Source organism: Rasamsonia emersonii (genome assembly GCF_000968595.1).
Source record: "Rasamsonia emersonii CBS 393.64 chromosome Unknown ctg1118621759986, whole genome shotgun sequence".
NCBI lineage: Eukaryota > Fungi > Ascomycota > Eurotiomycetes > Eurotiales > Trichocomaceae > Rasamsonia > Rasamsonia emersonii.
Genome location: NW_013563301.1, coordinates 1 through 27,144, shown reverse-complemented (window position 1 = coordinate 27,144; position 27,144 = coordinate 1). Strand labels below are relative to the sequence as shown.

Here is a 27,144-nt window from a genome sequence, read left to right as displayed (position 1 = left end):
TTTCTCTGGGTTGTCGAGAAGCTCCATTCGTATATTTATTTCTATGTCGTGAAAGGAGAGTTTTTCTTTTCTTTTCTCTTTTTTTTCTTTTTCCCCAGATAGCTGTCAGGAGCCTTCTATTCTCGGTCTGTTTTTTTCTTTTTTTCGTGCTTAGAGGATTTTCGCTTAGCTTTATATTTACTTACTTACTTGTTTATTTGTCGTAATTGTGATGTTGTTGCAGATTCGGCCAAAAAGAGCTGCCATGACTACAGTAAACTCAACTAGATGCATGTAGCCGCCGACAGATGTATATACACAAGCAGGTTTTGCAGGAGGTTATGTAGTATTGAAACATTCGTAACAAGATTCCCATTAGGGATCGTACCTAAATAAATTATGTAGTGTAAAAATAGTAAAAGTATGGGGCGTAGAGGCCTTTTTATAACCAAAAAAAAGTACACGCAAACGACTCGCGAGGATACCTACCGACTATTTTAAAGATCAAGATCGTTCCAAGTAAGCTCCCCGCAAAAAAAAAAAGGATCCTCGAACAGTTAGTGGTGGAATATTTTACGGCCACATTCGTCGACTTGCGAACCAGGAACCTGTGCGCTCGGTATACAATAGACCGAGGCAGCCCTTGACAAAATATATAAATCGCATATCTCACGTGCCTAGATCGGAGCATAGCGTCCAACGAACAGTTCATCAAGAGAGTTGATGGATCCAGCATGATCTACTGGGGTATTCTGTTCGTGTTCCTCCTTTCTGCGAACGCGGCCCTTGCAACGGCCAAGCCCGACGACGATGTCTCCAACAGCAAGGCCACAAGAAGAGTGTGTACCGTGCAGCCCGGAGGATCCGAAGCGATCGACGACGCTCCGGCGATCATCCAGGCCTTCGAGCAGTGCGGATATGGCGGCACGGTCGTCTTTCTGAACACCACGTACTACGTCAACAGCGTGATGAATACGACGGGCCTCGCGGACAGCGAGGTGGATCTGAGAGGGACATTGCTGGTACCGATGATGCTATTATCCATGCACAATAATAAAAATTCCGCTAACAATATCCCCTCCACCAGTGGGGAACGAATATCACATACTGGCTCTCCCACTCCCTCCCCGTCGGCTACCAGAATCAGTCGACGGCCTGGCTCCTCGGCGGCGATAACATCCGCGTCGATGGCCATGGCTATGGCACGCTGAATGGGAACGGCAACGTGTGGTATAGCTTCGTCCATGGCCGGTCGAATTACCCGCGCCGGCCGCATGCGCTGACGGTCTGGGGCGCGACGAACTCGGTGTTCCAGGGGCTGCGATTCATCCGCAGTCAGATGTGGTGAGTGGAGGGACCGTTAAACTGGTTTTGATGACTTCTTTGATTGACAAGCATATATACGTATCTACAGGACCATGTCCATTATTTACTCTCACAACACCGTCTTCGACTCCATCTACGTGAACAACACCAGCACAGGCGGCAGCCCATCCTGTAAGTAAGCCTGGACCAGACGTCTGGCAGCATTGCTAACCTCATTTTTCTTTTTTTTTATAATCAGCAAACACAGACGGCGCTGACACGATTTACAGCTCCCACATCACCTTCCGCAACTGGATCGTGGACAACGGCGACGACAGCATCAGCATCAAGGCCAACTCCACCGACATCACCATCACCAACTGCACGTTCTACAACGGCCTGGGCATCGCGATCGGCAGCATCGGCCAGTACAAGGACGTGTTTGAGACCGTCCAGCGGGTGAAGGCCGAGGATACCCAGTATCACAACACCTTGCATGCCGTCTACTTCAAGACGTGGACGGGAGAGCAGGTTGGATATCCACCGAATGGGGGAGGTGGTGGATTTGGGTGTAAGTTCTCACTTTACATCCTCAGGTCCATTATTATTTTTATTTGGATGTCATCTAACCAACGCTAGTCGCGTCCGACATGACCTTTGCCGATCTGCACATCCAGCACACCCGAGGCCCCCCGATCTCCATCTCCCAATGCACGACCTTCAGCGGCACGGCGGGGAACTGCACGTCGTCCAAGTTCGAGCTCTCCGACCTGTCCTTCCACCACATCGAGGGGACGTCCTCGACGGCCGTCGTGGCCAGTCTCCAGTGCAGTGCCGTCAAGCCGTGCCGGAACATCGTCATCACGGACGCGGACATCATCACGCTCAGTTCCAACGGGACCAGCGCGGCGGCGGCGCAGTATCTCTGTGGCAATGTCATCGGGACCAAAGGGTTTAACTGCACCGGTCCCGTGTGTGTTGGGGCGAGTGCGACTGGAGGTTGTTGATCAATGAATTATGTACATGATTATACCTACTTCACTATGCAAGTAAGGATACTCCGGAAGATGTGAAGGGGATTTGGGATTCCTTAGCCTGCAAAGGAAGTCTTGAAGCCTTCCTAATCTTCGTATTTATTTAGCATGCATATTTTTTGATTTCTTGGGACACGTTCTCTTGAGAAATAATGTCTACGTAGAAGACTTGCAATGATCCATTAACCTGTGTTCTTCTCTGTCTAGCAGCTAAGGGAATGGATCATTTCAACGTCGTCGATCTGCTAGCTAAACAATCGTCTCTACAAATCAACTGCCCTATCTTCACTTCCATCGAACCAGTGATACTGATTTCCGCTCCGAAATGAGACTCGACCATCTGGTGGCAGCCCCCCAATCGAGACTACCTGCTGATCGGAGTCACCCCCGGGTAGAAAGACGTCGGGATGGTCGGGATGGGAATCGGCTGCGTCGTGCCAAATCCCGCCGTCAGATCGGCGGCCATCGTCGGGGCCGAGTAGCCCGAGGGAGGCGTGGTCTGCCACTGCGTCACGGCCGCATACGAGGTATGGTCGCTGCTGGAGTCGAGACAGAAGCCCGACCCGTACGCGCTCTCGCAGACAAGCCACTGCGTGTTGCCGGTCTCCGTCCACATGGCGAAGTCCTCGATGACGATGTCCGTGCAGGGCACGGCGTCCGGGCAGATCACCTTGACGGGGCCCCGAGTCGCGCCGTTCGCCTCGGTGCCCTTCCAGTTGGTGAAGGTGATGTTGTTCAGCTGCACGCCGTTGCCGCTGACCGGGGTCATGCCGGACCAGTGGCTGTCGATGTTCAGGGAGTAGGCGTTTCCATGTCCTGGGCAGACAGTGTTACCTCCCCTCTCTCGTCACGCTCCAATCCCGTCGTGAATCATGGAGGGGGGGATTCTTACCGATGAAGTTTTCAAATACCACGTTGGAAAGTGTGCCACTTCCGCCATTGCTCTTGATCATCATCATCTGGTTGGACGCCCAGGTGTAGACGTTGGTGTACATGATGTCGCTGACGTTGACGCCGGCACCGAGGGAGCCAATGGCACACCCACCGCTCCGGTTGCAGTAGATGTTCTGGACGAGAATATTCGAGGCCGGAGACTAGAACCGAACGTTCAATCAGTCCAGTCAGTCGCATCAGGGAGCCAGGAGAAACGGCGGTCCCGACCTTGACGGTGACACACTCGTCCTTGTTCGTCACTTCCACCTAGTCGCCACTCAGTATGGGAACAGACAGGCATCGACAGAGAAGGGAGGATATGTATCTCACATCGTGGATCCAGATATTGGTACCCCAGACATCGATGCCATCGAGACCGCCCTCATCGCCGCCGCGGATGGCCATATTGTAGACCTCGCCGTTGGAGCACGTGTCCATGCTGAAGTGGAAGGACGGCGAGTCCGTCAGCGCGATGTTGTGGACCGAGAAATCCGAGACCTCGTAGAGCCGCAGGATGCGCGGGCCGGTGATGTCGCCGTTCACATGGTACAGGTAGCCGCTGCCCTGGACCGCGCCGGCGGACGTGGAGCTGAACAGCTCGAAGTCCGTGGCATGCTCGATGTAGATCATGTTGCCGCCGCTTGTGCCCGTGCGGTAGATGACGCCGTCCAGCTGCAGCGCCCAGGTCGTGCCCCCGCTGAGCGTGACCCAGGTGTTGAGCGCGTAGTTGCCGGGCGGGATATACACCAGGCCCCCCGAGGCGCAGGCCGTGAATGCGGCCGTCAGAGGGGGTCCCAGGTCCGTGGAGTTGTCGGCCACGGCGCCGTAGTTCAGCACGTTGCATGTTTTGATGCCCTTCTTGTGGGAGATGGATGTTAATGGTCCCACGGATCCTGAAAGCTGGGCGGCTGTCAGGAGAGGGAATAGAGAGAGGGAGAGGAGGGCAGAAAGCGAGCTCAAATGCATCTTTTTTTATCCCTTCCCTTCAGGAAATTGGCTCAGTTGAGATCCAGCTAGCAGTATGGCCAGGTAGAACTGTTTCAATCTTAGTATTCAAACCACAAGTCCTTGTGACAAGAAGTGATATGTGCAATTCAATCCAGTCTGAGGAGGAAATCTCCATCGGAGAGATGTACATATAGTTTTGCCCTCTACGAGAAAGCAGGATAGGACAGGACAATTCACATTATATATAAACGGGATTTTCTTTCTCCACTGACAACAGAGAAAAAAAAAAAACACCGTCACATGGCATTTGACCTAAAAAATACATGTATGTAAAGGGAAATTTCCCGTAGCGTATATACATCACGGGTAGTATTCTTATCGATGCAACGACAATATATTGAACAATAATAATAATATATTAAATAATAACTATATATTAAACAGCTATAATTAATATCTTCACGAAATCCTCCGCAGAAGTATCATCGTCAACAGGTGGGAGGTCCGCTGAAGAGGGGGGTCACATTGGTTCAACCGGTGGGTCAAGTCCTGGATGTCTGCTTCATTCGTGGAGAAATTATATCAACACGAAAAACCAAGAAAAAAAACAGGGGCCGATGACCCCGACCCATCTCGGGCGGATGATCTTCTTCATGAATTAATTAAGGTTGGCAGGCGGGGGAATCGGAGGGGCCCAATCTGGGGAATGGGGCTCGGGGTATTTAAAATGCGGGGGAGGGAGACGCCAATAATAATTAAATAAATAAATACTCCGGACGTGCATGCCTTTCGTACAGTAGTACTGTACATGGATGTATCTCAGAGCATTCATTGCTCTGCTCTGCTCTGCTCTTGCAGATATTGAAAGTTTGGTCCATTTAATAAATCCCATCGAGGATCCATATCGGAAGTCATTTCTCTGTACTGCTGCGATATACATTAATTACTTCTGTTGACTTGGTAGGACTCATGTGGAGTGATTTAGTTAGGCTGGCGGTTCGGGCTGTCTGCAACATGTGTGCATGACTTAAATAAACACTGGTTGTTCTAGAGTACTCTATGATCAAAGGTGTTAATTTACTACATCTGGCAAGAAATATATGTAATTGTCCATCCCTTTCTTCCCATTTTCTCTCTCCCATCGTCTTGACATGAATACATAGATTTATCTAATATCTGTCATGACAATATTTAGCCTAGTACCACCGGTACCTAGATATAGTATGTACATACATACCGAACCTTATCAGATCCCAGGGCTAACCACGGTACGATGGATGACTCACCAGATGACAGCAACAATAACAAGAAAAAATAACAATTAAAAGTAAAAAATAATAGTTCAACTTCTTCAAGAAGGCAATGTATTTACCGGTAGACTGGTGGATACACCATCAAATCTCATTGTTGCTCTTCTAAGCACCAGCCGCATCGGCAGTATGTGAGCCATTATAGCCCAATTACATATGTACTGTACCAATGTAGTATATGTAGGCAACAGAGGCGAATGACGCAACGACTTGAGTTATCAGGTTTTTTTTTCCTGCGGATTTCTACTGACAAGTATGTAAGCTGCAACTCGTGCCTGGATTGGGATTTTTTTTTTCAACGTCGCCTCTTGCCTAATTCTTTGCTTTTCTCGAGTCACATTCTCTTTGAGGAAAAAGGTAACGATGAGTTCTTCTTCTTCTTCCTCTTCTCAGCCCACGTTTTTCGACGAAGAATGGGTACACATCGTACCATTTCCTTCGATAATACAAGCGCCGGCGGTCCTTCCACCTGGAAACTGGAGCGTAAATTGAACGAAAAGGTCACCCAGTGGGACGAGTACTACACGCGCACAGGAATGACTTCCGAGGCTTGGGGAACCTACTTCTGCACGAACACAGCGAGCGGGACGGACGGAATTATGAAGATCTGGATGCAGTCAGTTTTTCACTATACTGGATGGACCATTTCTTGTGGCATGCATACGTATTTCCATCAAATGGTTCCTTTCTTTCTTGGGAATATCCAGCTGATTACAAAAATTGTAATTGCTAGGATCGCATATGAAGGCAGTGAATTCAGTTCTCGTGCACGAAGAGAAGCGCAAGCTACGACCAATCTCGGAGATTATTCCCGGCTCGAGCTCGAGGCCCTTCAGAAACTGACAGAGAAAGAATGCCCCTCCGCTTCAACCTTGTTGAACCACAAACAAGAGAGACAGAGTCAGGAGACGTTGGTACCAGGAGGCCATATCCTCTACATCTTGATGAAGTATCTGCCCGGGGACCCTCTTCACGACATCTACTGGCGCTTGCCGAAAGAAGAGCGCCAAGATATTTGAAAGGCTTTTAAAGCTGCCTATGAGTATGTGATGTTATCCCCCATGTTCATTCTTGGGGATTGAATTCTGGAATTGAAATTGGAATCTTCATTTTTCTATTATAACTGCTAATATACATGTATGCTTCTAGACACTGTTTCCGCTGCGGACCGATCAATTTAAGCTGGCAAGGTGTCAATCTTCTTTGGCACAAAGATGAGAAAAAAGTGTAAGTTGGTGGCAAATTATTGCTCTTGTTCTATGGCTTCTCAATGACTTCTTCCATTTCACAACCAGATACATTGTTGACTGGAAGGAGTGGCGTCGAGCCCGGGATAAGGATGAGTGGAAAAATTCAACGCGGCTGGCATGGACGCTCGCATTTTCCACGGCGAGGGACAGAGAAGACATGTCAAAGTGGAGAATTCTTTTTTTATTTTTTTATTTTTTTATTTTTTATTTTTTTATTTATTTTTGTTTCTTTTTGACCAGGAGAAGAGCGACTACTCTTTGTCTGGTCCGAGATTGCTTTCATCAAGTTTGATACAATAAAAAAACTAGAGCAGGTAAACATATGTATCATTATGACGCTTACGATTTGCTTTTCTTTTGCATCCAATACAAAATACATTACATCTCTCTCACTGCGCCACTCTCTTCTGTCATCATCACTGCATCTTTGCTCTTTCCTCTTTGTCAACCGTCAGTCAGTCTCTAAACTTCAAACCGAGTCCTCCTGCTTCGGACGCCGAGAATTATCAATATCCAAAATACCTCGTAGGGCATAAATGGCCCTACGACCTTGCAAAGCGCTTTGAAATTAGTATGTAATTAAGAGGAGAGAGAGAGTCGAGGGAAGTAGGCAATATAGCAGGCCAGCCCTAAGAAGTTGCCCTAACTGCTAGTCCTATTTAGGATATATTAGCCCAAATGGATACTGTTATAAGGAGAGAGGCATATTATGGGCTATATGGCCTATATGGGACTTCCAGCTCAATTTCCATATGCGGTATATATATAGTATATCACCTTAGATTAGAGACAGGGCGTATGGATTATGTAGCTGCCAAGAGACAGTCAACAACAAAACCGCAAGGGAAAGAAAGGAGAAGAATAATTCAGAAGCAAGAACAGAGATGTGCGACGGTTTCAAAGCTACATAAGTTTTCGAACGAGAACCTCCAAACAAAATTTCCACAAGTATTTGTGCGACAAACTCATCTACGAAGTTTCTTCATTCTCTCCGCGACGTCTTCTGTCGCCGTAATACTAGAAGCAATTGTCAATGTCACTGCAAGCCGCATCACCTCACTTGTCATATCAGCACGTCAAAGCTTGTAGACAATCTTGTAGCCAGATATCTTCCCGCCACGGTGTTCCTGAAAGCCTCGCGGAACCGCGTCCAGTCCACCAGGCAGGACCTTCGGCGTGTTGGATCGGATCCTCCCATCCTCCAGCCAAGACGGCAGCTTCTCGAAGAACTCGCTGGCCAGTTCGTGGTCGTCCTTGGAAGGCTGTCAAGTAGTGGACGTCAGCGGACAAGTCTTCCATGCGCCGGCCCCGCCTATTTATGTATATATACATATACTCACCGGCCAGTAAAACTTTCCGTATCGATGGTCCTTCATGAACGCCGTCCACACAAGCACGTCCGTCACTTCGGTCTGCGGCGTCACGTTCTCCGTGTTCGCTTTGCCAGGCCGCACGGTGCAGAGGTAGCTCTTCCCTTCACCAAACGCCTGGGATGCGACGCCGGACGAGGTCGAGTCCCCAATAGTGTCGAATGCGTAGTGGAGCTCGGGCACGGCGTCCCTGATCTTCTCGACAACCTTTTCATTGTGATAATCAAATAGGTGCCGCGCACCGTACGAGCGGAGGAGTGCCGCGTGTCGTAGACTGCAAGTCGTCACGACGTTGAAGCCATGCGCAGCAGCAATCTGAATTGCATACTGCCCCACGCTGGCTGGTGAATAGATATATATATAATATGGGAGATAACACACTCACAGCTTCCGCTCCAGATAAGCAGGCTGGTTTCAGGACCCTTACTCCAATCGAGGTTCAGGCAAGGGCCTCAGTCTGGAGGAGATTGGAGCCAAGTTTGGTGACGAGGTCGTCATTCATCTGACCGACCTGACGGAGGAAGAGCGTGCGGTGCTGGATCGACAGATTTCGGACGAGAATTGCGTCGAGCAAGAGAAGGAGGCATCTCGCGATAGCGGATAAAATCACACGGAGCCACTCAACTGCACGATTGACAAGTAAACATGTGCGCAATCAATTGTTACCGATGGACGGATGGAGGCATTTTGTTCTGACGAAAAGTTGAATCGAAGAATGTACAACCCTGAGAAGTGGAAACAAACAGTTTGATATCAATACGTGGACAGTCGTTTTTCAGTCTCTCTTCTTCCCTTCTCTCTCTCTCCCTCCTTCTCTCTCCAAAAAAAAAAATTATCGTCAACTCGACGACTGCTACATACAACGATCATCAGCTACAACTACTCGCAGCTAGTTTCATTATACATATTTTTTCTCACATGAGCTATGTTGCAACTTTTATCTATATAGCGCTGGGAACAAAGAGACGAGAAAGTAAACGCGCGAAATTCAAATTACCAAAGGGACTACACTCAAGAAATAGTACTTGCTCCGTTTCATAGCGTTTGTATTATCGTCACTTAAGCTACTCATCCATATACAGGATCAGCGTCTGACATCCTACGTAGTAACAATTACTGCATTCCTACACCACAATCCTAAGATATACATACTGTCATGCTCTGATCATTTATATACTCCACAGACTTCCTTCACTTCGACACAAAGGAGTACTTCAATGAACTATTTTGCAATCATACCACCGTCCACAACCAGACTCGTCCCGGTGACGAAATTGCTTGCCTCGCTGGCCAGGAAGATGATCGCACCGCGGAAATCCTCCGGCAGACCCCATCGCCCAGCCGGAGTGCGTCCAATGATGTAGTCGTTGTATGCCTTGTCCCGCGTGTACACCTCTGTCAGGGGAGTTTTAACGTATCTGAGACGACATCAATCACTCTATCCTAAATTTACAATACAAGTGTAAGTAAGAGCCACTGCTTACCCCGGACAGATACAATTAACCTGGATCCCCTTGCTGGCCCACTCGTTGCTCATCGCCTTGGTCATCTGCAGCACGCCACCCTTCGTCGCCGCATAGGGACTGATGTTGATGTTGGCAATGAACGAGATGATGCTCGCCACGTTGATGATCTTCCCGGGGCGGTTGAGCTGCAGCAGCCGGCGACCGACTTCCTGAGCGGCGACGAAGCTGGCTTTGAGGTTGATGGCGAAGACCTGGTCATAATCAGACAAAACATGTTTATATAGTCTCAGGGAGGAGTCCTTGTTGGCCTACCGCATCAATATCCTCGTCCGAAAAATCCTCCACCTTCCCCCGCCGATTGATCCCCGCGCAGTTGAGCAGAATGTCCGGCGTGACGCCAGCCTCCCAGATCTGCGCAAACGTCTCGCGCAGCGCCTTGCTGTCGGCCACGTCGGCGTGGAACACGCGCAGAGACCGGCCGGTCTTCTGGACGCCTTCAGCCAGGAGGCCAGACCGGGGGTCGTTGGGCAGCTCGATTGAGACGATGTCAGCGCCAGCCTCGGCCAGAGCGAGCGTCATCTCCAGGCCCAGGCCGCCGGTACCGCCAGTGACGATGGCCGTTTTCCCGGCGAGGGAGAAGAGGGAGGTTAGATACTGCGACATGATGATTCTTCTGTGCTTGTAGGCGTGATATTTGGGTTGTCTGTCAATTTGATCTGTGTAGTCTGGATATAATCAGCGAGAGGCTGAGATTAGACGACGAGAAGAGAGTTGGTCATGAGGATAGCTGAGGAGAGTCTGTGTGTCTGCGATATATAGCTACCTCGGACTTATATATATCTCTCCGTTCAACCTAGTTTCACAACTAGACGGGATTCAATATCAATCATCTACCTAGGTATATACTGTCACACGATAATCCATCTCTTTCTGACTAAGCCCCCGCTGCTTGCTCCCCCGCTATCAGGTCCTGTCAGCTCGCCCTGAGCTTCCATTTCAGCCTCCTTCCTGCTGCTCCACCACTATTAGCACATCTGTGACGCTCTGCCATGTCAACATTGTCAGTTTTAGACAAGATGCCTTTCCAAACGGCTCATTTTGATCACTGGAATTTATTTCAGACCATGAAGTCCCAGTTTGCATCTTGACTCAAGCAAAGAAAAAAAAGAGTTGCTGTGGAACTAGCATGGAATAGACTCTGCTTGATATGAAAGGGCACTTTGAGCCATTATTTACCGACTTTTTTTAACTGCAACTTGGTACCTACTGTATGCACTGATCTCTGTCCTACCTAGGACCGAGGATCAGATTGCCGATGGAGAGGTCCGCATTGGTGTATCTGTACCTAGGTAGACCAGACTATACAGTACGCAGCACCCTATTGGTCAGAGACGCAGCAGTGTATGCAGTTCGCCGAAACAGTGTCGATTAGCTGAGTTTGAGAGGTTGGCTAAGACGCCGAATAACTAAAAGGAAACATTCAAGAAACCGAAGACCGGGCAAACGCGGGGAAATGTGGGGAGGCGCAGCTAGCTACAGACCTGACTTGATTATGGAGGTAGAAGCTCTCTCATCGATCTTCGTAGTAAACAGCCAACTACCGATATACTTGTCACTGAAATGCATTGCACCAAATGCCATTTCTGTCCTGGGACAGGTGCATCGCCGCTTTATTCTGTCACATGACGGAAGCCCGCGCGAGTGCTAAGGGAGCAAAAGGGAGTAAAAAAAAGCAAGGCAGGAGCAACATAGAGTTACCAAGAGCTGAAGGGAGTAATTCAATTTCTTTCTTTCTTTCTTTCTTTCCTTTTTTGTGGTAGTGACCCAGTAGAGAATGATCTATCCTGACCAGCACTACCCACTGACAATCCTTTTTCCTTTTATTAACGAGAGCTGTGAGTGTGTACTTGGAGTTCATGGGGCTGGAGAGTAACCCTCAAACCTCAAGTACTCATCAGCAATGACACGAAGATCATTGATACTGAGATAAGTGAGTTGAGCCGGGCCTTGACCAGCGGGAAGATTGGGACCAAAGAGCTGACGTCTTGAGATTGCGATCCTCTGGGCGTTGGCAATGTTTGCAGCTGGAGTTGGGAAAATAATCTATGTTAATAATGATGTTAGCTACCTGCAAAAAAAATCTAGTACTAGGAGTGCTGAATTTGTAGCTTACCTCTTGTTGTATGGACCGCACATCTCCAAGAGGGTCTAGTTCAAAGACCTCAATGTCGCTCTTGACTTGCTTCGCCGGATTTTCACTCCATTTGATCACAATGACTGACATAGCCCCGGCCACCACTAAGCCACAAATCTCGATCGTGATGCAGTTGCGACCGACCCTCGCTCCAGCCAGATTCAATGACTACTGTTGGGCAGTTCATTCCTTGTGGTGTGACACATTGATCAGGCTCTTGACGTGACGAGGTATAAGGTGGGCCAAAGGTTTCAAATGCTAGTAGATTTGAGTTAGAATTAGAAAGAAGGGCCAGAATTAATACTCAAAGAGTCACTCATGGTGCCACTTAAAATGCGAAGACTCTGGTGTTCTTGGAGCATTAAAATCCCGGTAGACGTTATTATAGCCATGTTGCTAATCAGCCAAGGTTGATGACAGCCATGAATGAGATTTGGCATGAGAATTATTTTGAGAGTCTTAAGAAGCGAATTGTAAGAAAGCCTAACATTTTGGATAACCATTAGCTGAGATTCTTATGGCTTAGGTCAGAATTACCTGTATCCTTTGCCCTCTGCAAGACGATCAAGCTCTGTAGCAGTACTATGAGCTGTTTCAGTGTCGACAGTCTGAAAGACTAGGACACGCTCTTCTGTCGCATTGTCTAATTCATCGCATATCTGATTGAGCAGTTTGTCTTTCGACAAATTGGCATTGGTATCAGAACGCAGCGTAACTCGGCCGGGTGTATCCTTGTTGATTTCCTCCCCAGGCTGAGGGTTTTCGTTGCTCTCCTTGCTCTTGTTGATTGTAGACTCAAGCTCTTGTTGAGGCGACTTGCTGTCTAACAATTTGGGAACATAGCCTTCTTCAATGGACATTGCTGTGGATGAAAAGTCTTTGAGCAAAAAGGGCCGCAGAGAAGAAAAGAGTGACTCTCTTGTAATGCAGGAAAGTGAGACAGCTATTTTTAGCCCCTGGTATATTAGCGAATCATAATTGATTCATTTGTTTCCCATGACCCAAGTGTCTAGATCGTCATTATCAAAAAATATGAAGCCTGCCTTGGAGTAGGGGATAAACTTCCATTTATTGTTGTCCCAGACAAAGTTGGCGTAATTAGTTGGTTCTAAAAGTCCTTCTGTACCGTGGGTACAAGATGAAATTGCTGCAGGAATCTCGCGACAGACTTTGCTGCAGGTCCTTATGTCCAGTCCAGCAAAGACGTGATGACTACAAGACATGATTATAACTAACTATAACTAGAGATGTGCTGACTTAGCAAATAAACTTCAATGTATCTTCTGGGATGGGATTGTGTGCTTGCTTGAAACCAGCAGTGAATGTCTTCTATTGTGGTTGCCTGGAGCCTTGCCTAGGTATTAGATCATTATATCTTGTGATGGGTGAAATCTGTTAGCGACGCCGAGTTGTATGCACTGGCCACTATTTCTTTTTTTGAGGCATTAGGTTAAATGTATAACAACACTCCTGGAATAAGGAAGAATTGAAGGAAAAGGTAGTAAGTTGGACAGGTGATAACAAAATGTGCTAAAAGAGCTTCTAATGCAAATAAATGCAGATAATGATGCAAGATAGAAAACAAAGCAAGACATGCTTGCAGTGATGAACTAGATCACATAACAGGCACCTGATTAATAGACATGAAAGCAATCTGTACTACCGTGGTTTACACATCTGTACACAAAGTTAGATAGGCAATTACACATTGCTGCCATAGCGATATGTGAAAAATATAGACGCAGATAATAATACGAAAAGCATACTGATTCTTGAGTCTGTGTCAACGTATTACTAGCTAATCAATGTGCTCATCTTATAAAGTGGCCTTTTTTTTTTCAGTTTAACGCCTCATGATCTTGATTGGATACGCACTGTATGTACTATACAATGCATGTTTAGCAACATTTTTTGTCTTGACTTGCCATCACATTCAATTCCATTAGCAATGACTCTCTATCAGGTTCCCCTCCCAGATGAAAAGACACCCAGGCAACGTATTATTTTGAAAGACGTCCATGTTCTTCTCCGGGAATGAAGTCAATATACGGTAACTTAAGATTCGGCGGATACTCTTTCCCATCGGCAGAGTAATCGGTCACCCAGAGTGCGCCATCCTTATCAGGGTTGCTGGAAACGACAGTCACTTCAGGCCACTGCCAGATCCGTTCGGGGTGGTCCTTGACTGGACAGAGTCTGATGTACGCTTGAGCTTGAGGATCGTCCGCCGGGAGGATGTAGGGCAAGAAGGCTCGCGACGCTTTCCATCTGTCCACCTCGCTCGTTAGCATCGCCGCATGGTCTGGCTGGATGAAATGCTTGTTCTCGATGCTGGTATGGTCCTCAGTTGGCGGGACGCCCGACGGCCTTGCGTCAGCCACGGCCAGAAAGACGTAGATGCGGACGAAAGGGGCGAAGAACCAGTTGTCGAACGTCGTCATGCAGTTGTCGACGCCCGTCATGTATCTGTCACGGATGGTCAACAGCTTCTCGCACACTTGCTTCGTGGTCTCATCGATGGCGAACTGCGCGAACAGAAAGGCATGCTCGGACACGACCAGGATAATGGAGTTGCCCCGGAGGACGTCTGTCTGGGCAAAGGCGTATTCGTCCCAGTCGATCTTGTCGTATTTGTACAGCTTGATCTCGCTGGAAGGCACGACTAGGCTTCGACGATTGGAGTTGAGTTCTGCTGGTTTTTCAGGCGGCTTGCTGTTCTTCATCACTGTCTGAAGCATCGCAGGGAGGTTTTTGCGGATTACTTCTTCTTTTGTTTCTTGCTGAGGTGTTTTTGCTTCTTGTGACATGATAGCTGATGGGGCTTTTACAGATGAGGTGGTGAGATGAGAAGGAAAGATGAGACGGAAGGTAAATAATATCAGAATGCCGTTGTTGGTTCTCAGTATTTTGGCATGAGAAAGATGCAGAGAATATCAGATGACAGGTGAGTGAAACTTGGTAAACGTTGCCACGGTGAATGAAAGCTGACTGCTGAGTTGCGTGAGGTGACTAGAGCTCGTCACTCCTCTGCCAAACGAATGAAAGATCTGGTATAACCTGATACGAGCGAAACCTGACCAAGAAACTGTGGCTCAGTGAAGATATCGGCCATTTCCTGCATGCTTTCATTACATGAAGAATTTTTTTACTCAAAACAAGACGCTTTAACGTCTGGTTGTAAGCATACTATAATTTGCTGCTGCAGATTATGCAGGTCTTAACGGAACTCTTCTGCACCTAATCATTCCACAAACCAGTGGGTATATTGTGACTAGAAGATCTCAACTAGGCACAATACATCCTTCAGAGATCTCCTCAAATCCATGGCAATAATCTAGGAATTCGAAAGCACTCACTGACTCTGGTGGTGTGAGGGCAGAACTGGATCTGTCCACTGACTCTCCTCGCTCCAGTCACCAAGATCAAGATCATCCGGTATCGGAACATTCGGATCAAACGCAATCGACCGGCAGTGTAATCAGTTACCCATAACTCACCATTCCTATTGCGATGTTTTGCGACGACCGACACTTCAGGCCAGCTCCAGACGCGAAAGGGCTGGTCGAAGATGGACCGGAACTTGATGTAGGCCTGGAGATCGCCAGACGGGACCGATATGGATGGAAATATACCTCTGTGGATATATCCCACGACAACCTCTCGGACATGAAGACCTCGGCGTGGTCTGGCTGGGTGAAGTGCTCGTGAGCGATCTGACTGGTGAGGTCATGGCGTGGGACCCCGTACTGTCTTCTGTCCTCCACGCCTAGGAACACATATATTCGACAGAACGGGGCAAAAAACCGGTCCTCGAAACCATTCAAGCAATTGTGCACAACGTGCTGCGCCTTCTCGCGGACCTTATCCTTGGTCTCCTCGCGTCGGAATGCCACGAGCAGGGCAGCATATTCAGAGACAATCACCATGGCGGAGCCCCCCAGAGGATAGGAGTCTGCAGAAAAGCGCACTCATTCCAGTCGATTTCATGAAACTTATACGAAGTGAAGCTGTCGTAATCAACCACCACACAGCGCTGAAAGATGGCAGGTTCTGGCGCAGAGGGCTCCTTATAGTTCTTCATCACTCCCCTCAGGAACCTGCTAGTTGCAAGTGACATTGTCAACGTGACTATTGTTGACTTGGTTGTGAGCGACGGGATATCCAAACTCAACGAGGAATGATCAGAATGTTGAATCGAGTCCTCAACCTCGCAGACGTCCCAGAGAATTTATGTTCCTGATCGCTGCGTTTGATGACAGGATATCTGACTCATTCCAGCATGAATCAACCACAAAATGGAGCAACGGAGCCAGCCATAAAGTGGCAACTACCTGGCGTGTCTTCATTTCTTTCAACTCCTTTTCTATCACTTCTGTCAAACAGATATATCGTTTTTATGGCAGGCATGCTCCGGAAGGAACAACTCGTCATGAAAGAGGTGTGAAGATTTATTTTCACTCCACTGTGTGTTACTACCACTGATTCATCACGTGTGGACTCTATTCCCAATAAAAAATAAACTAAAATGATAACAAGTGGACTGTTGCGCTCATAGATGGCATATGGTTGGTTTTTTAACATATTGCATGATGATGATGATGATAAACATCTCCTTCTCTTCCTGCGTATGTATTAATAGAGTCCAAGAATATTCACCATCCTCGATTCAGTCTTTAATGCTGGAGGTTATAAAGCTAATTCTCTTATTCGTTCGTTGGTATTATTTATTTACATCAGAACAGAACGATTTCCTCAGATTCACTACTTCGTCATTGCCGTTATATTGTCTCCATCATATCTACAGCAGGAGTTTTCTCGCTCGCTCCGGATTTATGTACAGTCCATTTCCAACCTATCCACTAGGCACCCGACTAGAAAATGGCGAGGGCATTCGCCAGACTCGCGATACCGCCTGGAAAAGTTAGCTTTGTACCTCCTCATGTCAATGATGTCCGCTTACCTGGCGTGTTAAACGGCGCGCTTGTAAAAAAGAATGTCCAGCGCTGACGCTTCTCGCATTCTTCGGACAGTTTCTGTGTGATACCAGTTAGTCTGTTTGATATTAGCAGTAGACAACAAGCTGGATGGATCACCTCTAGGTCGAACATCTCCCCGATCAGACATCCCCATAGAGCCAGCAAATATTCATGCAGGAAGTAGTCTGCCTTGCGTGGCCAGGCTTCGAACGCGGGCGCATCGCCTCCCACTGCAGCGAAGTAACTGTTCGATTCGCGTCAGCGTATATACAGTCATTCTGTCAAGCAGATTCTCATTCCTGCTGGGTGGCACTCACTTGTCATGCAAAAACTTCTTCATCTCCTCGCTCTGCTCAACACCGGCAAAGCATTCGTTGTGCGACAGCTCCTCCAGCTTCGCCGGGTTCTCCTTCTGCAGCTCGTAGTAGCGCGAGACATAGCCACTGCGGATGAGGAGGATATCGCCCGGCCGGAATTCGACGTTCTGCGCTTTGGCGACCTCGAGCAGCTCCGACACGGGGATGGCGTGCCCGCTGACGGGGTCGTAGGGTCGACCCTGCTTCTTCGCCCACGAGTAGTGGTCCAGCAGGACGCCGCGGCCGGCAATGCCGTGCTGCGAGATGGCCTGAATACCGCAGCGCGTGCTGGAGAGAACCTCCTCCGGCTTGAGGTTGTTGTACAGCCTGTTCAGTCCCAGATGCCCGAAATGGCGGAACCCATCCCACTGGCTCCCGGACTGGGTGTTCATGTCGTAGTAGTCGTCGAAGATGCAGGGACTAAGAGGGTGTTGGGCGATCTTGTGCTGGAAGGCGGGGCGGTGGAAGGATGGCTTTTCGGGGTATTTGACGGTCCAGCTGGAACAATATTGTTAGCATGACCGTGAACTTATTCCTCTGGGTGTCTCAATCTCTCGAGAGAGTGTTTTGAAGAGGTTGACTCACTTTAAAGACACAACCGTCCCGTCTTTCAGCTCGCTCTCCTTGGCCGCCTGCGTGACCTCCGGAGTGAGGAGGTTGATGCGGCCGAGCTGGTGGACTGAATTAGTATTATTGATCACGAATATCAACCTCAATTCTGTCTGTCATATGGCATCTACCTCGTCATTCTCGCCCCAAATCCACGCCGTCTCCGGAGGGACGTCCTTGCCGGCGTTGAACGCCTTCAACTCTTCGAGCGTGGGCAGACCGTTGGGGAAGAGCTTCTTAGCGTGCTCCATGATTTACAGTCGCGAAAGAGCTGCTGTTGTTGTGTCCTTTGAAAAGTGAAGAGGTATACGGACGCGAGAACGGAAACCTTTAGGTCAACACATTCATGCACTGAATTTCACAATAAAAAATGATTGTCATCCACGCGGGGTGTCCTTCGGTCTGTTTATAGTTTGCTCCCACTTTTATGATGGCTGTTGGGTCTCAATTGAGTTTCAGGTTGAGTTTATCCACCCCATTAATTGCGGGGTAGACAGGACCTACCTAGGTAGATGTACTGTGCGTATACGTACGCAGTATCCGGGCATTGGTCGGCGAATCGATCCAATAGCATTACTAGGTACCTAAATTGACGTAAATCTGCGTGTTTTGGTTGGTTTGTGAGTAAGTAACCGTTGGTAAATAATAACCTGGATGGACCAGCCAAGTCGGCGATATACCTACCCCGCAGGTTGTATTTGGATTTTGCTGTTTTCTACCGGCAACGCAGAACCAGTTTCCTAGTCTGGTCTAGCTGATCGACATAAATTCCTCGGTAATGCCGAGGTCCAAACTAGGACCAGACCCGGAATCTGTAGACGGAGTACACGTACGCTGAGCTGCCAGATAGCTGCCAGGTTCAGGGTTAGGGCTCGGGGCTAGGGCTCTTCTTCATCATGACATCATGACGCCCATCAAATAGGACTCGACAATCACTCGAATAATCCAGCATCAAAACGAAACCAGTGATTGCTTCTCTCTGGACAAGACGTCTGGACTAATTCTTGAAGCAATTCTCCCAACGTCAGCTCAGAGTGTTGTCAGTCAGGCTGCATTAATCCATGTCTGTCCCCCCTCCTTTCCCCCCTTTATTTTTTTGGAGGAGGCTACTAGTGGACATGATCATCCACACTACACAGGAATACAGTAATTATAGGCAATATGCCTATTGAATCATTAGAGAGAGGCCACAATAAATGTGTCACCCCTACATTTGCAAGGCTGATTATGCAGCTTCTCAAAACAAAAGAAACAACCCGTGTAACCACCGACTATGGAATATCCCCACGTTCTTGTGCCTTTCTTGTGCGAGCAGCCAGGGCATACAGAGCTTCATCATCGACACACTCATCGTAATCATCCGGGACCATCGGGTCGGCACTCTCACTGGAAATGAGATTTGGACGGTCTAGCGTCCACCTTCCATAATCCCTTCGCGGGATAAATCTGTACGTATTCGGTCCCCTGTAAATGACATCTTCCATGTCAACGATGATTCTCTTCATCCCAAAGCACGTTCCGTCGGTCGGCATTCCCGTGCCAATAGCCAAGAGTATGGAATTTCCTAGAAAGTTTTAGCAGACAACATATATCTCCACTATAGAAAAGAGGATCATACCGTATTGCTTTTCCAAAGGCTATCCGTACCTCGTCTCTCTTCTCCAAGGGGAACATGGGAAAATTGGTCAGATTCCGACCAGGCAACTTCTCCATCAAAACCAGTACGATGTATCCGCCTGGAACATATTCATCGTCTGTCTGGTCGACGATGCAATAGTCCAGGAGCTTTGGTGTGCAGCTGCAGCCATGTTCAGTGAGTCCTTTTAAGATCCTGATTTCATGATCGGCTGAATGACTCATATTCGTGGATTTGAATTTGGTGTAATAGTCTTTGTTCTTGTCACACTCCTCTGGGTAGTCATGCCAAGGAGGAATCCTACAGCATAAACGTGAGTCTCTGCAGAGCAGATGGGATCGCGTAACTCACTGCATTCGTATTTTCAGGATCGCTTTCATGCCCTCTGATGGACCTTTTGTCTGGGTGGCAATGCAGACTCCAGATGCCTCGGATACTTCCAAAGAACCAACCCGATCGCCGTGAAGGACTTTCTCTGTGAGAATTGGGCCCAGTGACCACTCTGTTTGCGATAAAGGAAAGGAGAAACGGTCGCCTTCTTGGAGAATATCCAACCAATGTGACTCTCTCAGGATGCCGATGTCTTCCGCCATGGTGCACTCTGGGGAACTCATGAGCCAGATCAAGTTATTCTGTAGATCCAGAGAATCCGTACAGACGGAGGACAAAGTGTTACTCTGCAATACGTCCACTTTAGCTGCATACAGGACTGGTCGTTGCCGGATTCAGGGCTAGGGCTCTTCTTCCTCATGACTTGGCAACATAACCAAGCTGCTGGACACTGTGGGAACAAACCCTCTAATAAATCAGGATCAAAAGCAGAAACATTGATTGATCCGCTCTGGACAAGACGTCTGGACTAATTCTTGTAGCAATTCTTTCCACGTCAGCTCAGACTGTCGTTAGTCGGGCTGCATTAATCTATGTCTGTAGAGATTCGAATGGCATGAATTATGATCATGAAGGATTGAGGCATTGGCAGTGACTGAACTTTTGTTGCTAGTATTGTTCCTCGATTAATAATATCAGCGGCTACCGCTGAATAAATATAAATGCCAGCATCATTCAACAATAGAATATGCGACGTCTTTCTCACTTCCTCTTCTCATAACTCACAAAAAAGCAAAGAATCGAGTTGGTCGCTATTGACGACACCTAAGCTGAGAATGAAAACAACACAGCAGAACGCTGCCAGATGTCTTCATTGTTGGAATTTTGTCTCGCTACGAATTAGAAGCCTACCTAGAAGTGGTCTGTACGCGAAGCCTGGCCTAGTCCTAAAAAGGAAGTCATGAATGTCTTACATAATCAGTATCTGTAATCAGAACACTTCACCACGTGAGGTCACGTGTAACAAGGCACCTGACCGTCTTCGGGTGCTGCACGAGCTGTCGTCGAGTTGCACAGTTGAAGTCACCTTCTGCAGACTCTGACGACTCCCCACATACAGGAACGGCCCAACCTTCTTTTTTCTATTTTTTCAGCATCATCTCTCCAATTCACGCCAATGCTGCATAATTCACTCGATCCGTATGGCGGTGCTGTCACAGAGTGCTACGGTGCTATTATTGGCACGGCAGACCGTACGGGGAAACCCGCACGCTGACCTCAAGACTCGCCGTGGTGGACCTGGTGGCGAATCTACGTCCTGACCCGTGCGCACGACCAGGCTATTAATATTTTTATCGTTGCAACTGACGTGCAGTAGTCCAGCCTGCAGACGATCCTATTCCGGTCACGGTGGACCCGAAATGGCTAATTGCGTTCATAGTTGGCTCAGCGGGAGGATATATCGGCCATGGACGCTCGCGATGGCGAATCATGCGCGGAGCCACCGGTCCACGACCACGGTATGTCTTGCGTCTGCTGCGCGCTAAGAAGCTTGTCGCGGCGATCGCCGTTGATGCTGGTGGATTCCCGAATGATCGAGACCGGGCCCGGCGGGACCGGCAAGGCCTTCTCTGGCTCTGCTGGCCGGGGTCGGTCCGTGATAGAATTTGCCAATGCCACTCGTCAATGCCTTTGAGAATCTAGATCTTCCCAGGCCAGCGTCTTGTCTGCTTGATAACCCATCCCGTCCTCCTCGAGTCGTCCCTTGACGGTTGTGAGAGTCATTCCTCACCATCCTTCCGATTTCAGATCTGTCGACCATGCTGTGAATCTCGAACGACCATGACGGTGGAAACTCCCTCTCGTCCAGCCACCCCGCATAGTGTCGAGGACGGTGACATCTCCGCACGCAACTCGACCGAGTCCTTCAATCACCACGATGAAGAGCAGCCAGACGACCGAGTGAGAGAGACGCGAGTCAGGTTCCAGTCGTTCGACGGACACAGATCGCACTCCTCGCAACAGCCATTGGTGCCAGACGACACGCCCGACCTGGAGAAAGCAGAGACCGCGCGGTCCGGCTTGGACACGGAAAATGAAGACGAACAATCACGCGTGCCAACCCGGGTAATGTCCTTGCGGGACAAGGCTCGCCAATTCATGACCCGACTGGGACGCCCCGAAGACCCCGGCGATGGTCTAACTCCGGCTGGCATCTGGGGCGACGATGGGTATTCTCCTCTGGAGGAGCATTCAGACGAAAAGTCACCTCACCGTAACCCGACATCCGAAGCGCATCGCCTGGTCCGCGGCTTCTCTCAGCACCATTTCCGCCGGCGAAAGACGCGACCGACAGCGCCCGTCAGTCCCACGCCGGAGGAACAGGGCATGTCCGATACCGAACCCGAATCGCACGGCGGTGAGGGCATCCTGTCGCAATTGCTCAAATTGCAGGGTCGACAAGCGACGGATGACGGGCGTCAAAGCGGCCGTGCGACCCCCGAAGCGAGCAGTCCTGGCACCACATCCCCGGGCACAGCTACCCCAGGTACAGGCACCCCGGGCACCGCAACGCCCAAGAAGGTGAAGTGGTACCACAAGCCTCAGGCCAGCCAGTCGACCTTGTCTCTGGTCGGCGCGGGCTTGAATCTGGGTGCGGCCGGCACTCCCCATCACATGAGCGAGGTGAAGCCTGCCGTTGCTGCGAAGCGCCGGAGCGCAGGTCGCCTGGAAGACGAGATCCGCATCACGGTCCACATTGCCGCCATCATCACCCGTCAGCGGTATTTGATCCAGCTCTGCCGTGCACTCATGAAGTTCGGGGCTCCGAGCCACCGACTGGAGGAGTACATGACGATGACGGCGCGGGTCCTCGACGTGAACGCTCAATTCCTCTACTTGCCGGGATTCATGATCATCTCGTTCGACGACCCCTCAACCCGTACCACCGAGGTGAAACTCGTCCGGATGGCGCAAGGGGTCGATCTCGCGCGACTGGATGATACGCAGGACATCTATAAGAATGTGATTCACGACGTCATCGGGGTCGAAGAGGCCATCCAGCAGCTGGAAGAGGTGATGAAACGACCGCCAAAGTACCCGGTCTGGCTGGTGATCCTCTGCTACGGGCTGGCGAGTGCCACGGTGGGGCCGTTTGCGTTCGAGGCGCGGCCAATAGACATGCCCATCAGTTTCTTCCTGGGCTGTCTGCTGGGAATGATGCAGCTGGTGTTTGCGCCGCGGTCGAGCCTGTACTCCAATGTCTTCCAAGTAGTAGCCTCGATCGTGACATCGTTCCTGGCGCGGGCGTTCGGGAGCATCCGCAACGGCGTCGTGAATGGCCAGCAGCAGTACCTGTTCTGCTTCTCCTCAATGGCGCAGTCATCCATCGCGCTGATCCTGCCGGGATTCCTCGTGCTCAGCAGCAGTCTGGAGCTACAGTCGCACCAGATCATTGCAGGCTCGATCCGGATGGTCTACGCCATCATCTACTCGCTGTTCCTGGGCTACGGTATCACAGTCGGCACGACCATCTACGGGCTGATGGACGCCAAAGCGAACTCGTACACGTCCTGCTCAGGCCCTCTGATCGGCAACAGCCAGTACGTGCAGCGGTTCCCGTTCGTGGCGGCATACGTGCTGTTCCTAGTGGTCATCAACCAAGGGAAATGGAAGCAGATGCCGGTAATGATGCTCATCGCCGTCGCGGGCTACGTCGTCAACTACTTCAGCAACCAGAAGCTGAACTCGAACCCGGAGCTGGCCAACACGCTCGGCGCGTTCACCGTCGGGGTACTAGGCAACCTGTACAGCCGGCTGTGGCACGGCCACGCCGCATCCGCCATCCTACCAGCCATCTTCGTGCTGGTGCCCTCGGGCCTGGCGTCAGCAGGCTCGCTGGTGTCGGGCGTGCAATCCGCGGCAGAAATCCGCAGCAATCTGACAGGCAACTACAACGAGACGGGCCTGGCGGCGACGACGAGCGCCACCAGCAGCGCCAGCTCCGTGTACGACATGGGGTACGGCATGATCCAGGTCGCTATCGGGATTACCGTGGGGTTGTTCCTGGCAGCAGTGGTCATCTACCCATTGGGCAAGCGGCGCAGTGGGCTGTTCAGTTTTTAGACGATACGATGTTACGATTACGTGATGTACATACATATAGAGATGATAGTGTGATGTTATGTTATACCTCGTTTAGATTTTTTTTTGGTTGTATGTTTTCATCAGATAAGCGTGTTCGGCATGTATTTAGTATAGATACCTTGTCCAGTTTATCTACGATTCTATCGCTGCTAATAGAGAGCGAGTAACTGGCCCAAATGCGTGTGCATGTTCGTGATCATATTACCATTTCTAGAATATATGTCAACTAACAGATCCAGCATAATATAATTATTCTTTAATCTAGATAAACAATAAACAGCGAAGACCTTGACCCGAAAAACACATTACTTTACAGATCACAGAGAAATCTCCAGATGGTAGTTAACCTTGCACCCTTTCCCTACAACTGACTGAGTCACCTACAACGCTATCACGGTCGAAGCTCGAAGGTTACTGCCTGCCTGTCGCGCCACCGCCTGGACATAGCTGACATTCACTGCAGCAGGAAGCGTCACATTCGTCTCAAAGCCCGTGCGCGCCACAGTCTTCAGCATCGTCGCGTTCGCTAGAGCCTCCGATGGCCCGCCGTAGATGGCCCAGCTGTCATAATCGGTTGCTCCGTTCCAGCTCATGAATATGTTGATATCACCTGAAGGCGAACGCTGGACAGCAACGGCTGGGTCCCAGAATGGGGTCGCGTGCCAGTCATATTTGAAGCCGCGGTATGAGGCGACGCTGTTGTATGGTCCGAACTGGGCTGACATGATGGTGTTGCCTGCTGAGTCGTACTCTCGCACTACGCCAATGGCGCCATAGTCCATGAACACATGGCCCGTTGTGGTGTTTCCCAGCAACTGTGTGTTGCCTTGACTGACCGAATAGATAGGGCTGCTTTCGTCTGCGAGGGTCCGTAAATTCCTCACTGTCATATCACTGGTGTCCACTTGTAGCACCAGACCTGTTGTGGGCGATACTTGATGGTGGACATTGGCGTTGTCGTTGTTAAAGAGTGACAGAGTCATCCCGCTGGAGCTCACATCATGCGCCCGCGCATGGTGTTGCCAAGAGAAGTTACAGCCAGGTCCAAGATCGAAATCAGTACCATCATCACCCTGGTTGTTGGTTAATTTGCATTATTCCACGATAGATATTTTTATGAAGAGAAGAAGGAAGGGAGGTAGAGAGAGAACCTACACTGAGCCGCCACTTGATGCTTCCATCACGGTTCAAATAGAGGACTGAGAAAAGATGACGGAACGACACCAGATACCCATCATCCACTAGCTCAATGGAGTTGATATGATAGGGATCCCAGGGGTGGCTCTGGTTCCGGCCCCTGTCTGCTATCGGGTTGCGGGAAAGGGTAATAGGAATCTGATCTGAGTAGTTCGCAGTGCTCCAAGAGAAGAAAATTTGCTTCGTGAAAATATCGATCTCATAAAAATGACCATCGAGCATCCAACCATCCTCAGGCCCGCCCACTGCAGTAAGATTTGCCTGGGTGACGTTGTACGCAGTAACAAGCATGGTATTGCGCTCTGTAATCTTACTCTCATGGAGGTCATTATAGGATTCTTCGGCAGTGCCACTTGGTGTGATAAAGTTGCCATCGAGAGTGACCGTATATATTTCCTTGTAGGTATCGTCTAGGATATGAACCTTGCCATATCCAAACCCAGTATCCAACATGTTCCCAGACCAGAAGGTGAGCACTGGCTTCCCAAACAGCGTCTGGACATTAACATTGGCAGTCACTTCATGTGGGCCTTGATATACCAGGTTGCCCGCCTGGTCATAAATCATGGCGGCCGTGCCATTGGGTTGGTCTCCTCTTGGACCAAGGAAGATGAGGCCGGGGTCCGGGGCTTCACCTGCCGTGGTGATGTTCAATTTTGGAGGCTGGAAGGGGACAGTGGTGAAGGTCCAGTACGGCCAGTCGGCTGCAACTGCATGGTCGATGAAAGGTGTAGCGAGCAAGGCGCTCAGATATAAGGAGCGACACAGGCGAGCCATCTTCATGGCAGACATGGCTGCAGTAGGAAAAATTCCAATAATGACCGTCTGAGGTGGAAATGATGCAAGAAGAGTGGAAGATGTTGTCATGGAAGGAAGGAGGTCTCCTCCAGGACATAAATAATCCTTATCCAGCTCCATCCTGTATTATCTGTTGCAATGTCCCCCTTTGCTGAACGGGCCGCAAAGCTGCTCCGTCTATACTAAGTGATGGTACCCTATGGCCCAAATAGGAAATGAATGTGAACATCATCGGCAATGAACAAGGATGACTGACGGTTGATGGATCAGATCTAGGATCCTGAAGCCGGCGCAGAATAGGTGAGCGTAGATCATACCTTGGGTCCAATCAGTGGAGGAGGATTGTCCGGCAGCGATTTGCTTGATACACAGAGTCACTGAGATTAAAGAGTGACATGGCAGTTGCAATGCAGGGATTGACGCAATTAGCCTATCAAGATATGGGGGCGATGACGAAGCTCCTTTTGCTGGCCATGCTGGACACCAACCCTAAGGTTTTCAGAAACTTTCCGACATCGAAGCGTGATATCGACTTTGTTATCCAGCAGACAACCTCTGCAGAATACAGCATATGGTTATTCTGTGAGGGCGACATTGTCCAGACAGGCTTCAGAGTGGACGTCTGGGGGAGGAAGATAAGGACATTGAGGCCAAGAAACGTGGGGATTCCGTGGTGACATCGTGCGCGGGATGGATCATCATTCCGTCCTGCGCAGTAGTTGAGAGCCGGGAATCCGATGTGCCTCGATTCTCGCCACAACGAGTCTTCTGATGGAGAATGGCGAGACGGTAATCATCATGACGAATATCTTCCATGAAGGTCAAAACTGATGGAAGAAGAGAAAACTGCTTGTACCTGCCTATCTGGGAAATCACGAGATGCTGGCGGTCAAAACCGGCAGAATTCTGTTTGATTTGTTTGCTTGCGATTCCACCTGCCTATATAGGCAGTACGTGAAGACACAAAGACACACTCAGTGTCGATAATGGCATGAATTCTAATGATACGATGAATCAGACCACTACCTAGGATCTAGGCCCTGCTGGTAGTGCTCTATGCAGGTACCTCCTCCCACAGTCCAAACTTCTTCCTCGTCTTCGTCTGAACTTGCATAGTTGAACCTTCTACATGAGAAGAGATAAATACACTCTACTCTGAGAACTCACACCTCGACATGCTCAGTCGTAGGGACCTCCTTCCCCTCTGACAACTCGACCCGCCTTTCCGCAATGGCCGCGTGGATTTTTTCCTCCTGCAATCGTCGAAGCTCCGCCTCGGGGATGTCCAGCACGACCTTTGGACCTGA

General features: G+C 49.5%; 10 protein-coding genes across 10 annotated transcripts; 3 read left to right on the top strand and 7 right to left on the bottom strand.

Moving 5' to 3' along the window:
* Positions 1–713: 713 nt before the first annotated feature.
* T310_1354 (Alpha-L-rhamnosidase) lies at positions 714–2,291 on the top strand (the record flags this gene model as incomplete). Its single annotated transcript, XM_013475765.1, has 5 exons — positions 714–1,001; positions 1,067–1,323; positions 1,394–1,480; positions 1,575–1,855; positions 1,924–2,291. 5 exons carry the CDS (start codon positions 714–716, stop codon positions 2,289–2,291), a joined length of 1,281 nt encoding a protein of 426 aa, XP_013331219.1.
* A 391-nt stretch (positions 2,292–2,682) lies between these two features.
* T310_1353 (Rhamnogalacturonan hydrolase) lies at positions 2,683–4,217 on the bottom strand (the record flags this gene model as incomplete). Its single annotated transcript, XM_013475764.1, has 4 exons — positions 2,683–3,134; positions 3,211–3,412; positions 3,468–3,518; positions 3,582–4,217. The coding sequence occupies 4 exons, from the start codon at positions 4,215–4,217 to the stop codon at positions 2,683–2,685; spliced, it is 1,341 nt and encodes a 446-aa protein (XP_013331218.1).
* A 282-nt stretch (positions 4,218–4,499) lies between these two features.
* T310_1352 (uncharacterized protein) lies at positions 4,500–6,528 on the top strand (the record flags this gene model as incomplete). The annotated part of the gene is made up of 7 exons (XM_013475763.1): positions 4,500–4,524; positions 4,644–4,736; positions 5,251–5,301; positions 5,400–5,420; positions 5,450–5,467; positions 5,541–5,636; positions 5,867–6,528. The coding sequence occupies 7 exons, from the start codon at positions 4,500–4,502 to the stop codon at positions 6,526–6,528; spliced, it is 966 nt and encodes a 321-aa protein (XP_013331217.1).
* A 1,307-nt stretch (positions 6,529–7,835) lies between these two features.
* T310_1351 (2-deoxy-D-gluconate 3-dehydrogenase) lies at positions 7,836–10,258 on the bottom strand (the record flags this gene model as incomplete). The annotated part of the gene is made up of 8 exons (XM_013475762.1): positions 7,836–8,012; positions 8,100–8,470; positions 8,991–9,018; positions 9,127–9,193; positions 9,233–9,266; positions 9,369–9,547; positions 9,614–9,846; positions 9,908–10,258. 8 exons carry the CDS (start codon positions 10,256–10,258, stop codon positions 7,836–7,838), a joined length of 1,440 nt encoding a protein of 479 aa, XP_013331216.1.
* Positions 10,259–11,509: 1,251 nt separating this feature from the next.
* Positions 11,510–12,649, bottom strand: T310_1350 (uncharacterized protein; the record flags this gene model as incomplete). The annotated part of the gene is made up of 3 exons (XM_013475761.1): positions 11,510–11,698; positions 11,769–11,934; positions 12,327–12,649. 3 exons carry the CDS (start codon positions 12,647–12,649, stop codon positions 11,510–11,512), a joined length of 678 nt encoding a protein of 225 aa, XP_013331215.1.
* A 1,140-nt stretch (positions 12,650–13,789) lies between these two features.
* On the bottom strand, positions 13,790–15,715 carry T310_1349 (uncharacterized protein; the record flags this gene model as incomplete). The annotated part of the gene is made up of 3 exons (XM_013475760.1): positions 13,790–14,601; positions 15,044–15,074; positions 15,287–15,715. The coding sequence occupies 3 exons, from the start codon at positions 15,713–15,715 to the stop codon at positions 13,790–13,792; spliced, it is 1,272 nt and encodes a 423-aa protein (XP_013331214.1).
* Positions 15,716–16,660: 945 nt separating this feature from the next.
* T310_1348 (uncharacterized protein) lies at positions 16,661–17,981 on the bottom strand (the record flags this gene model as incomplete). Its single annotated transcript, XM_013475759.1, has 5 exons — positions 16,661–16,701; positions 16,750–16,841; positions 17,083–17,619; positions 17,707–17,792; positions 17,862–17,981. The coding sequence occupies 5 exons, from the start codon at positions 17,979–17,981 to the stop codon at positions 16,661–16,663; spliced, it is 876 nt and encodes a 291-aa protein (XP_013331213.1).
* A 1,020-nt stretch (positions 17,982–19,001) lies between these two features.
* Positions 19,002–19,959, bottom strand: T310_1347 (uncharacterized protein; the record flags this gene model as incomplete). The annotated part of the gene is made up of 3 exons (XM_013475758.1): positions 19,002–19,294; positions 19,378–19,466; positions 19,718–19,959. The coding sequence occupies 3 exons, from the start codon at positions 19,957–19,959 to the stop codon at positions 19,002–19,004; spliced, it is 624 nt and encodes a 207-aa protein (XP_013331212.1).
* A 914-nt stretch (positions 19,960–20,873) lies between these two features.
* T310_1346 (Pheromone-regulated membrane protein) lies at positions 20,874–23,821 on the top strand (the record flags this gene model as incomplete). Its single annotated transcript, XM_013475757.1, has 3 exons — positions 20,874–20,949; positions 21,075–21,349; positions 21,401–23,821. The coding sequence occupies 3 exons, from the start codon at positions 20,874–20,876 to the stop codon at positions 23,819–23,821; spliced, it is 2,772 nt and encodes a 923-aa protein (XP_013331211.1).
* Positions 23,822–24,222: 401 nt separating this feature from the next.
* T310_1345 (uncharacterized protein) lies at positions 24,223–25,831 on the bottom strand (the record flags this gene model as incomplete). The annotated part of the gene is made up of 2 exons (XM_013475756.1): positions 24,223–24,915; positions 24,998–25,831. The coding sequence occupies 2 exons, from the start codon at positions 25,829–25,831 to the stop codon at positions 24,223–24,225; spliced, it is 1,527 nt and encodes a 508-aa protein (XP_013331210.1).
* Between the last annotated feature and the right edge of the window lie 1,313 nt (positions 25,832–27,144).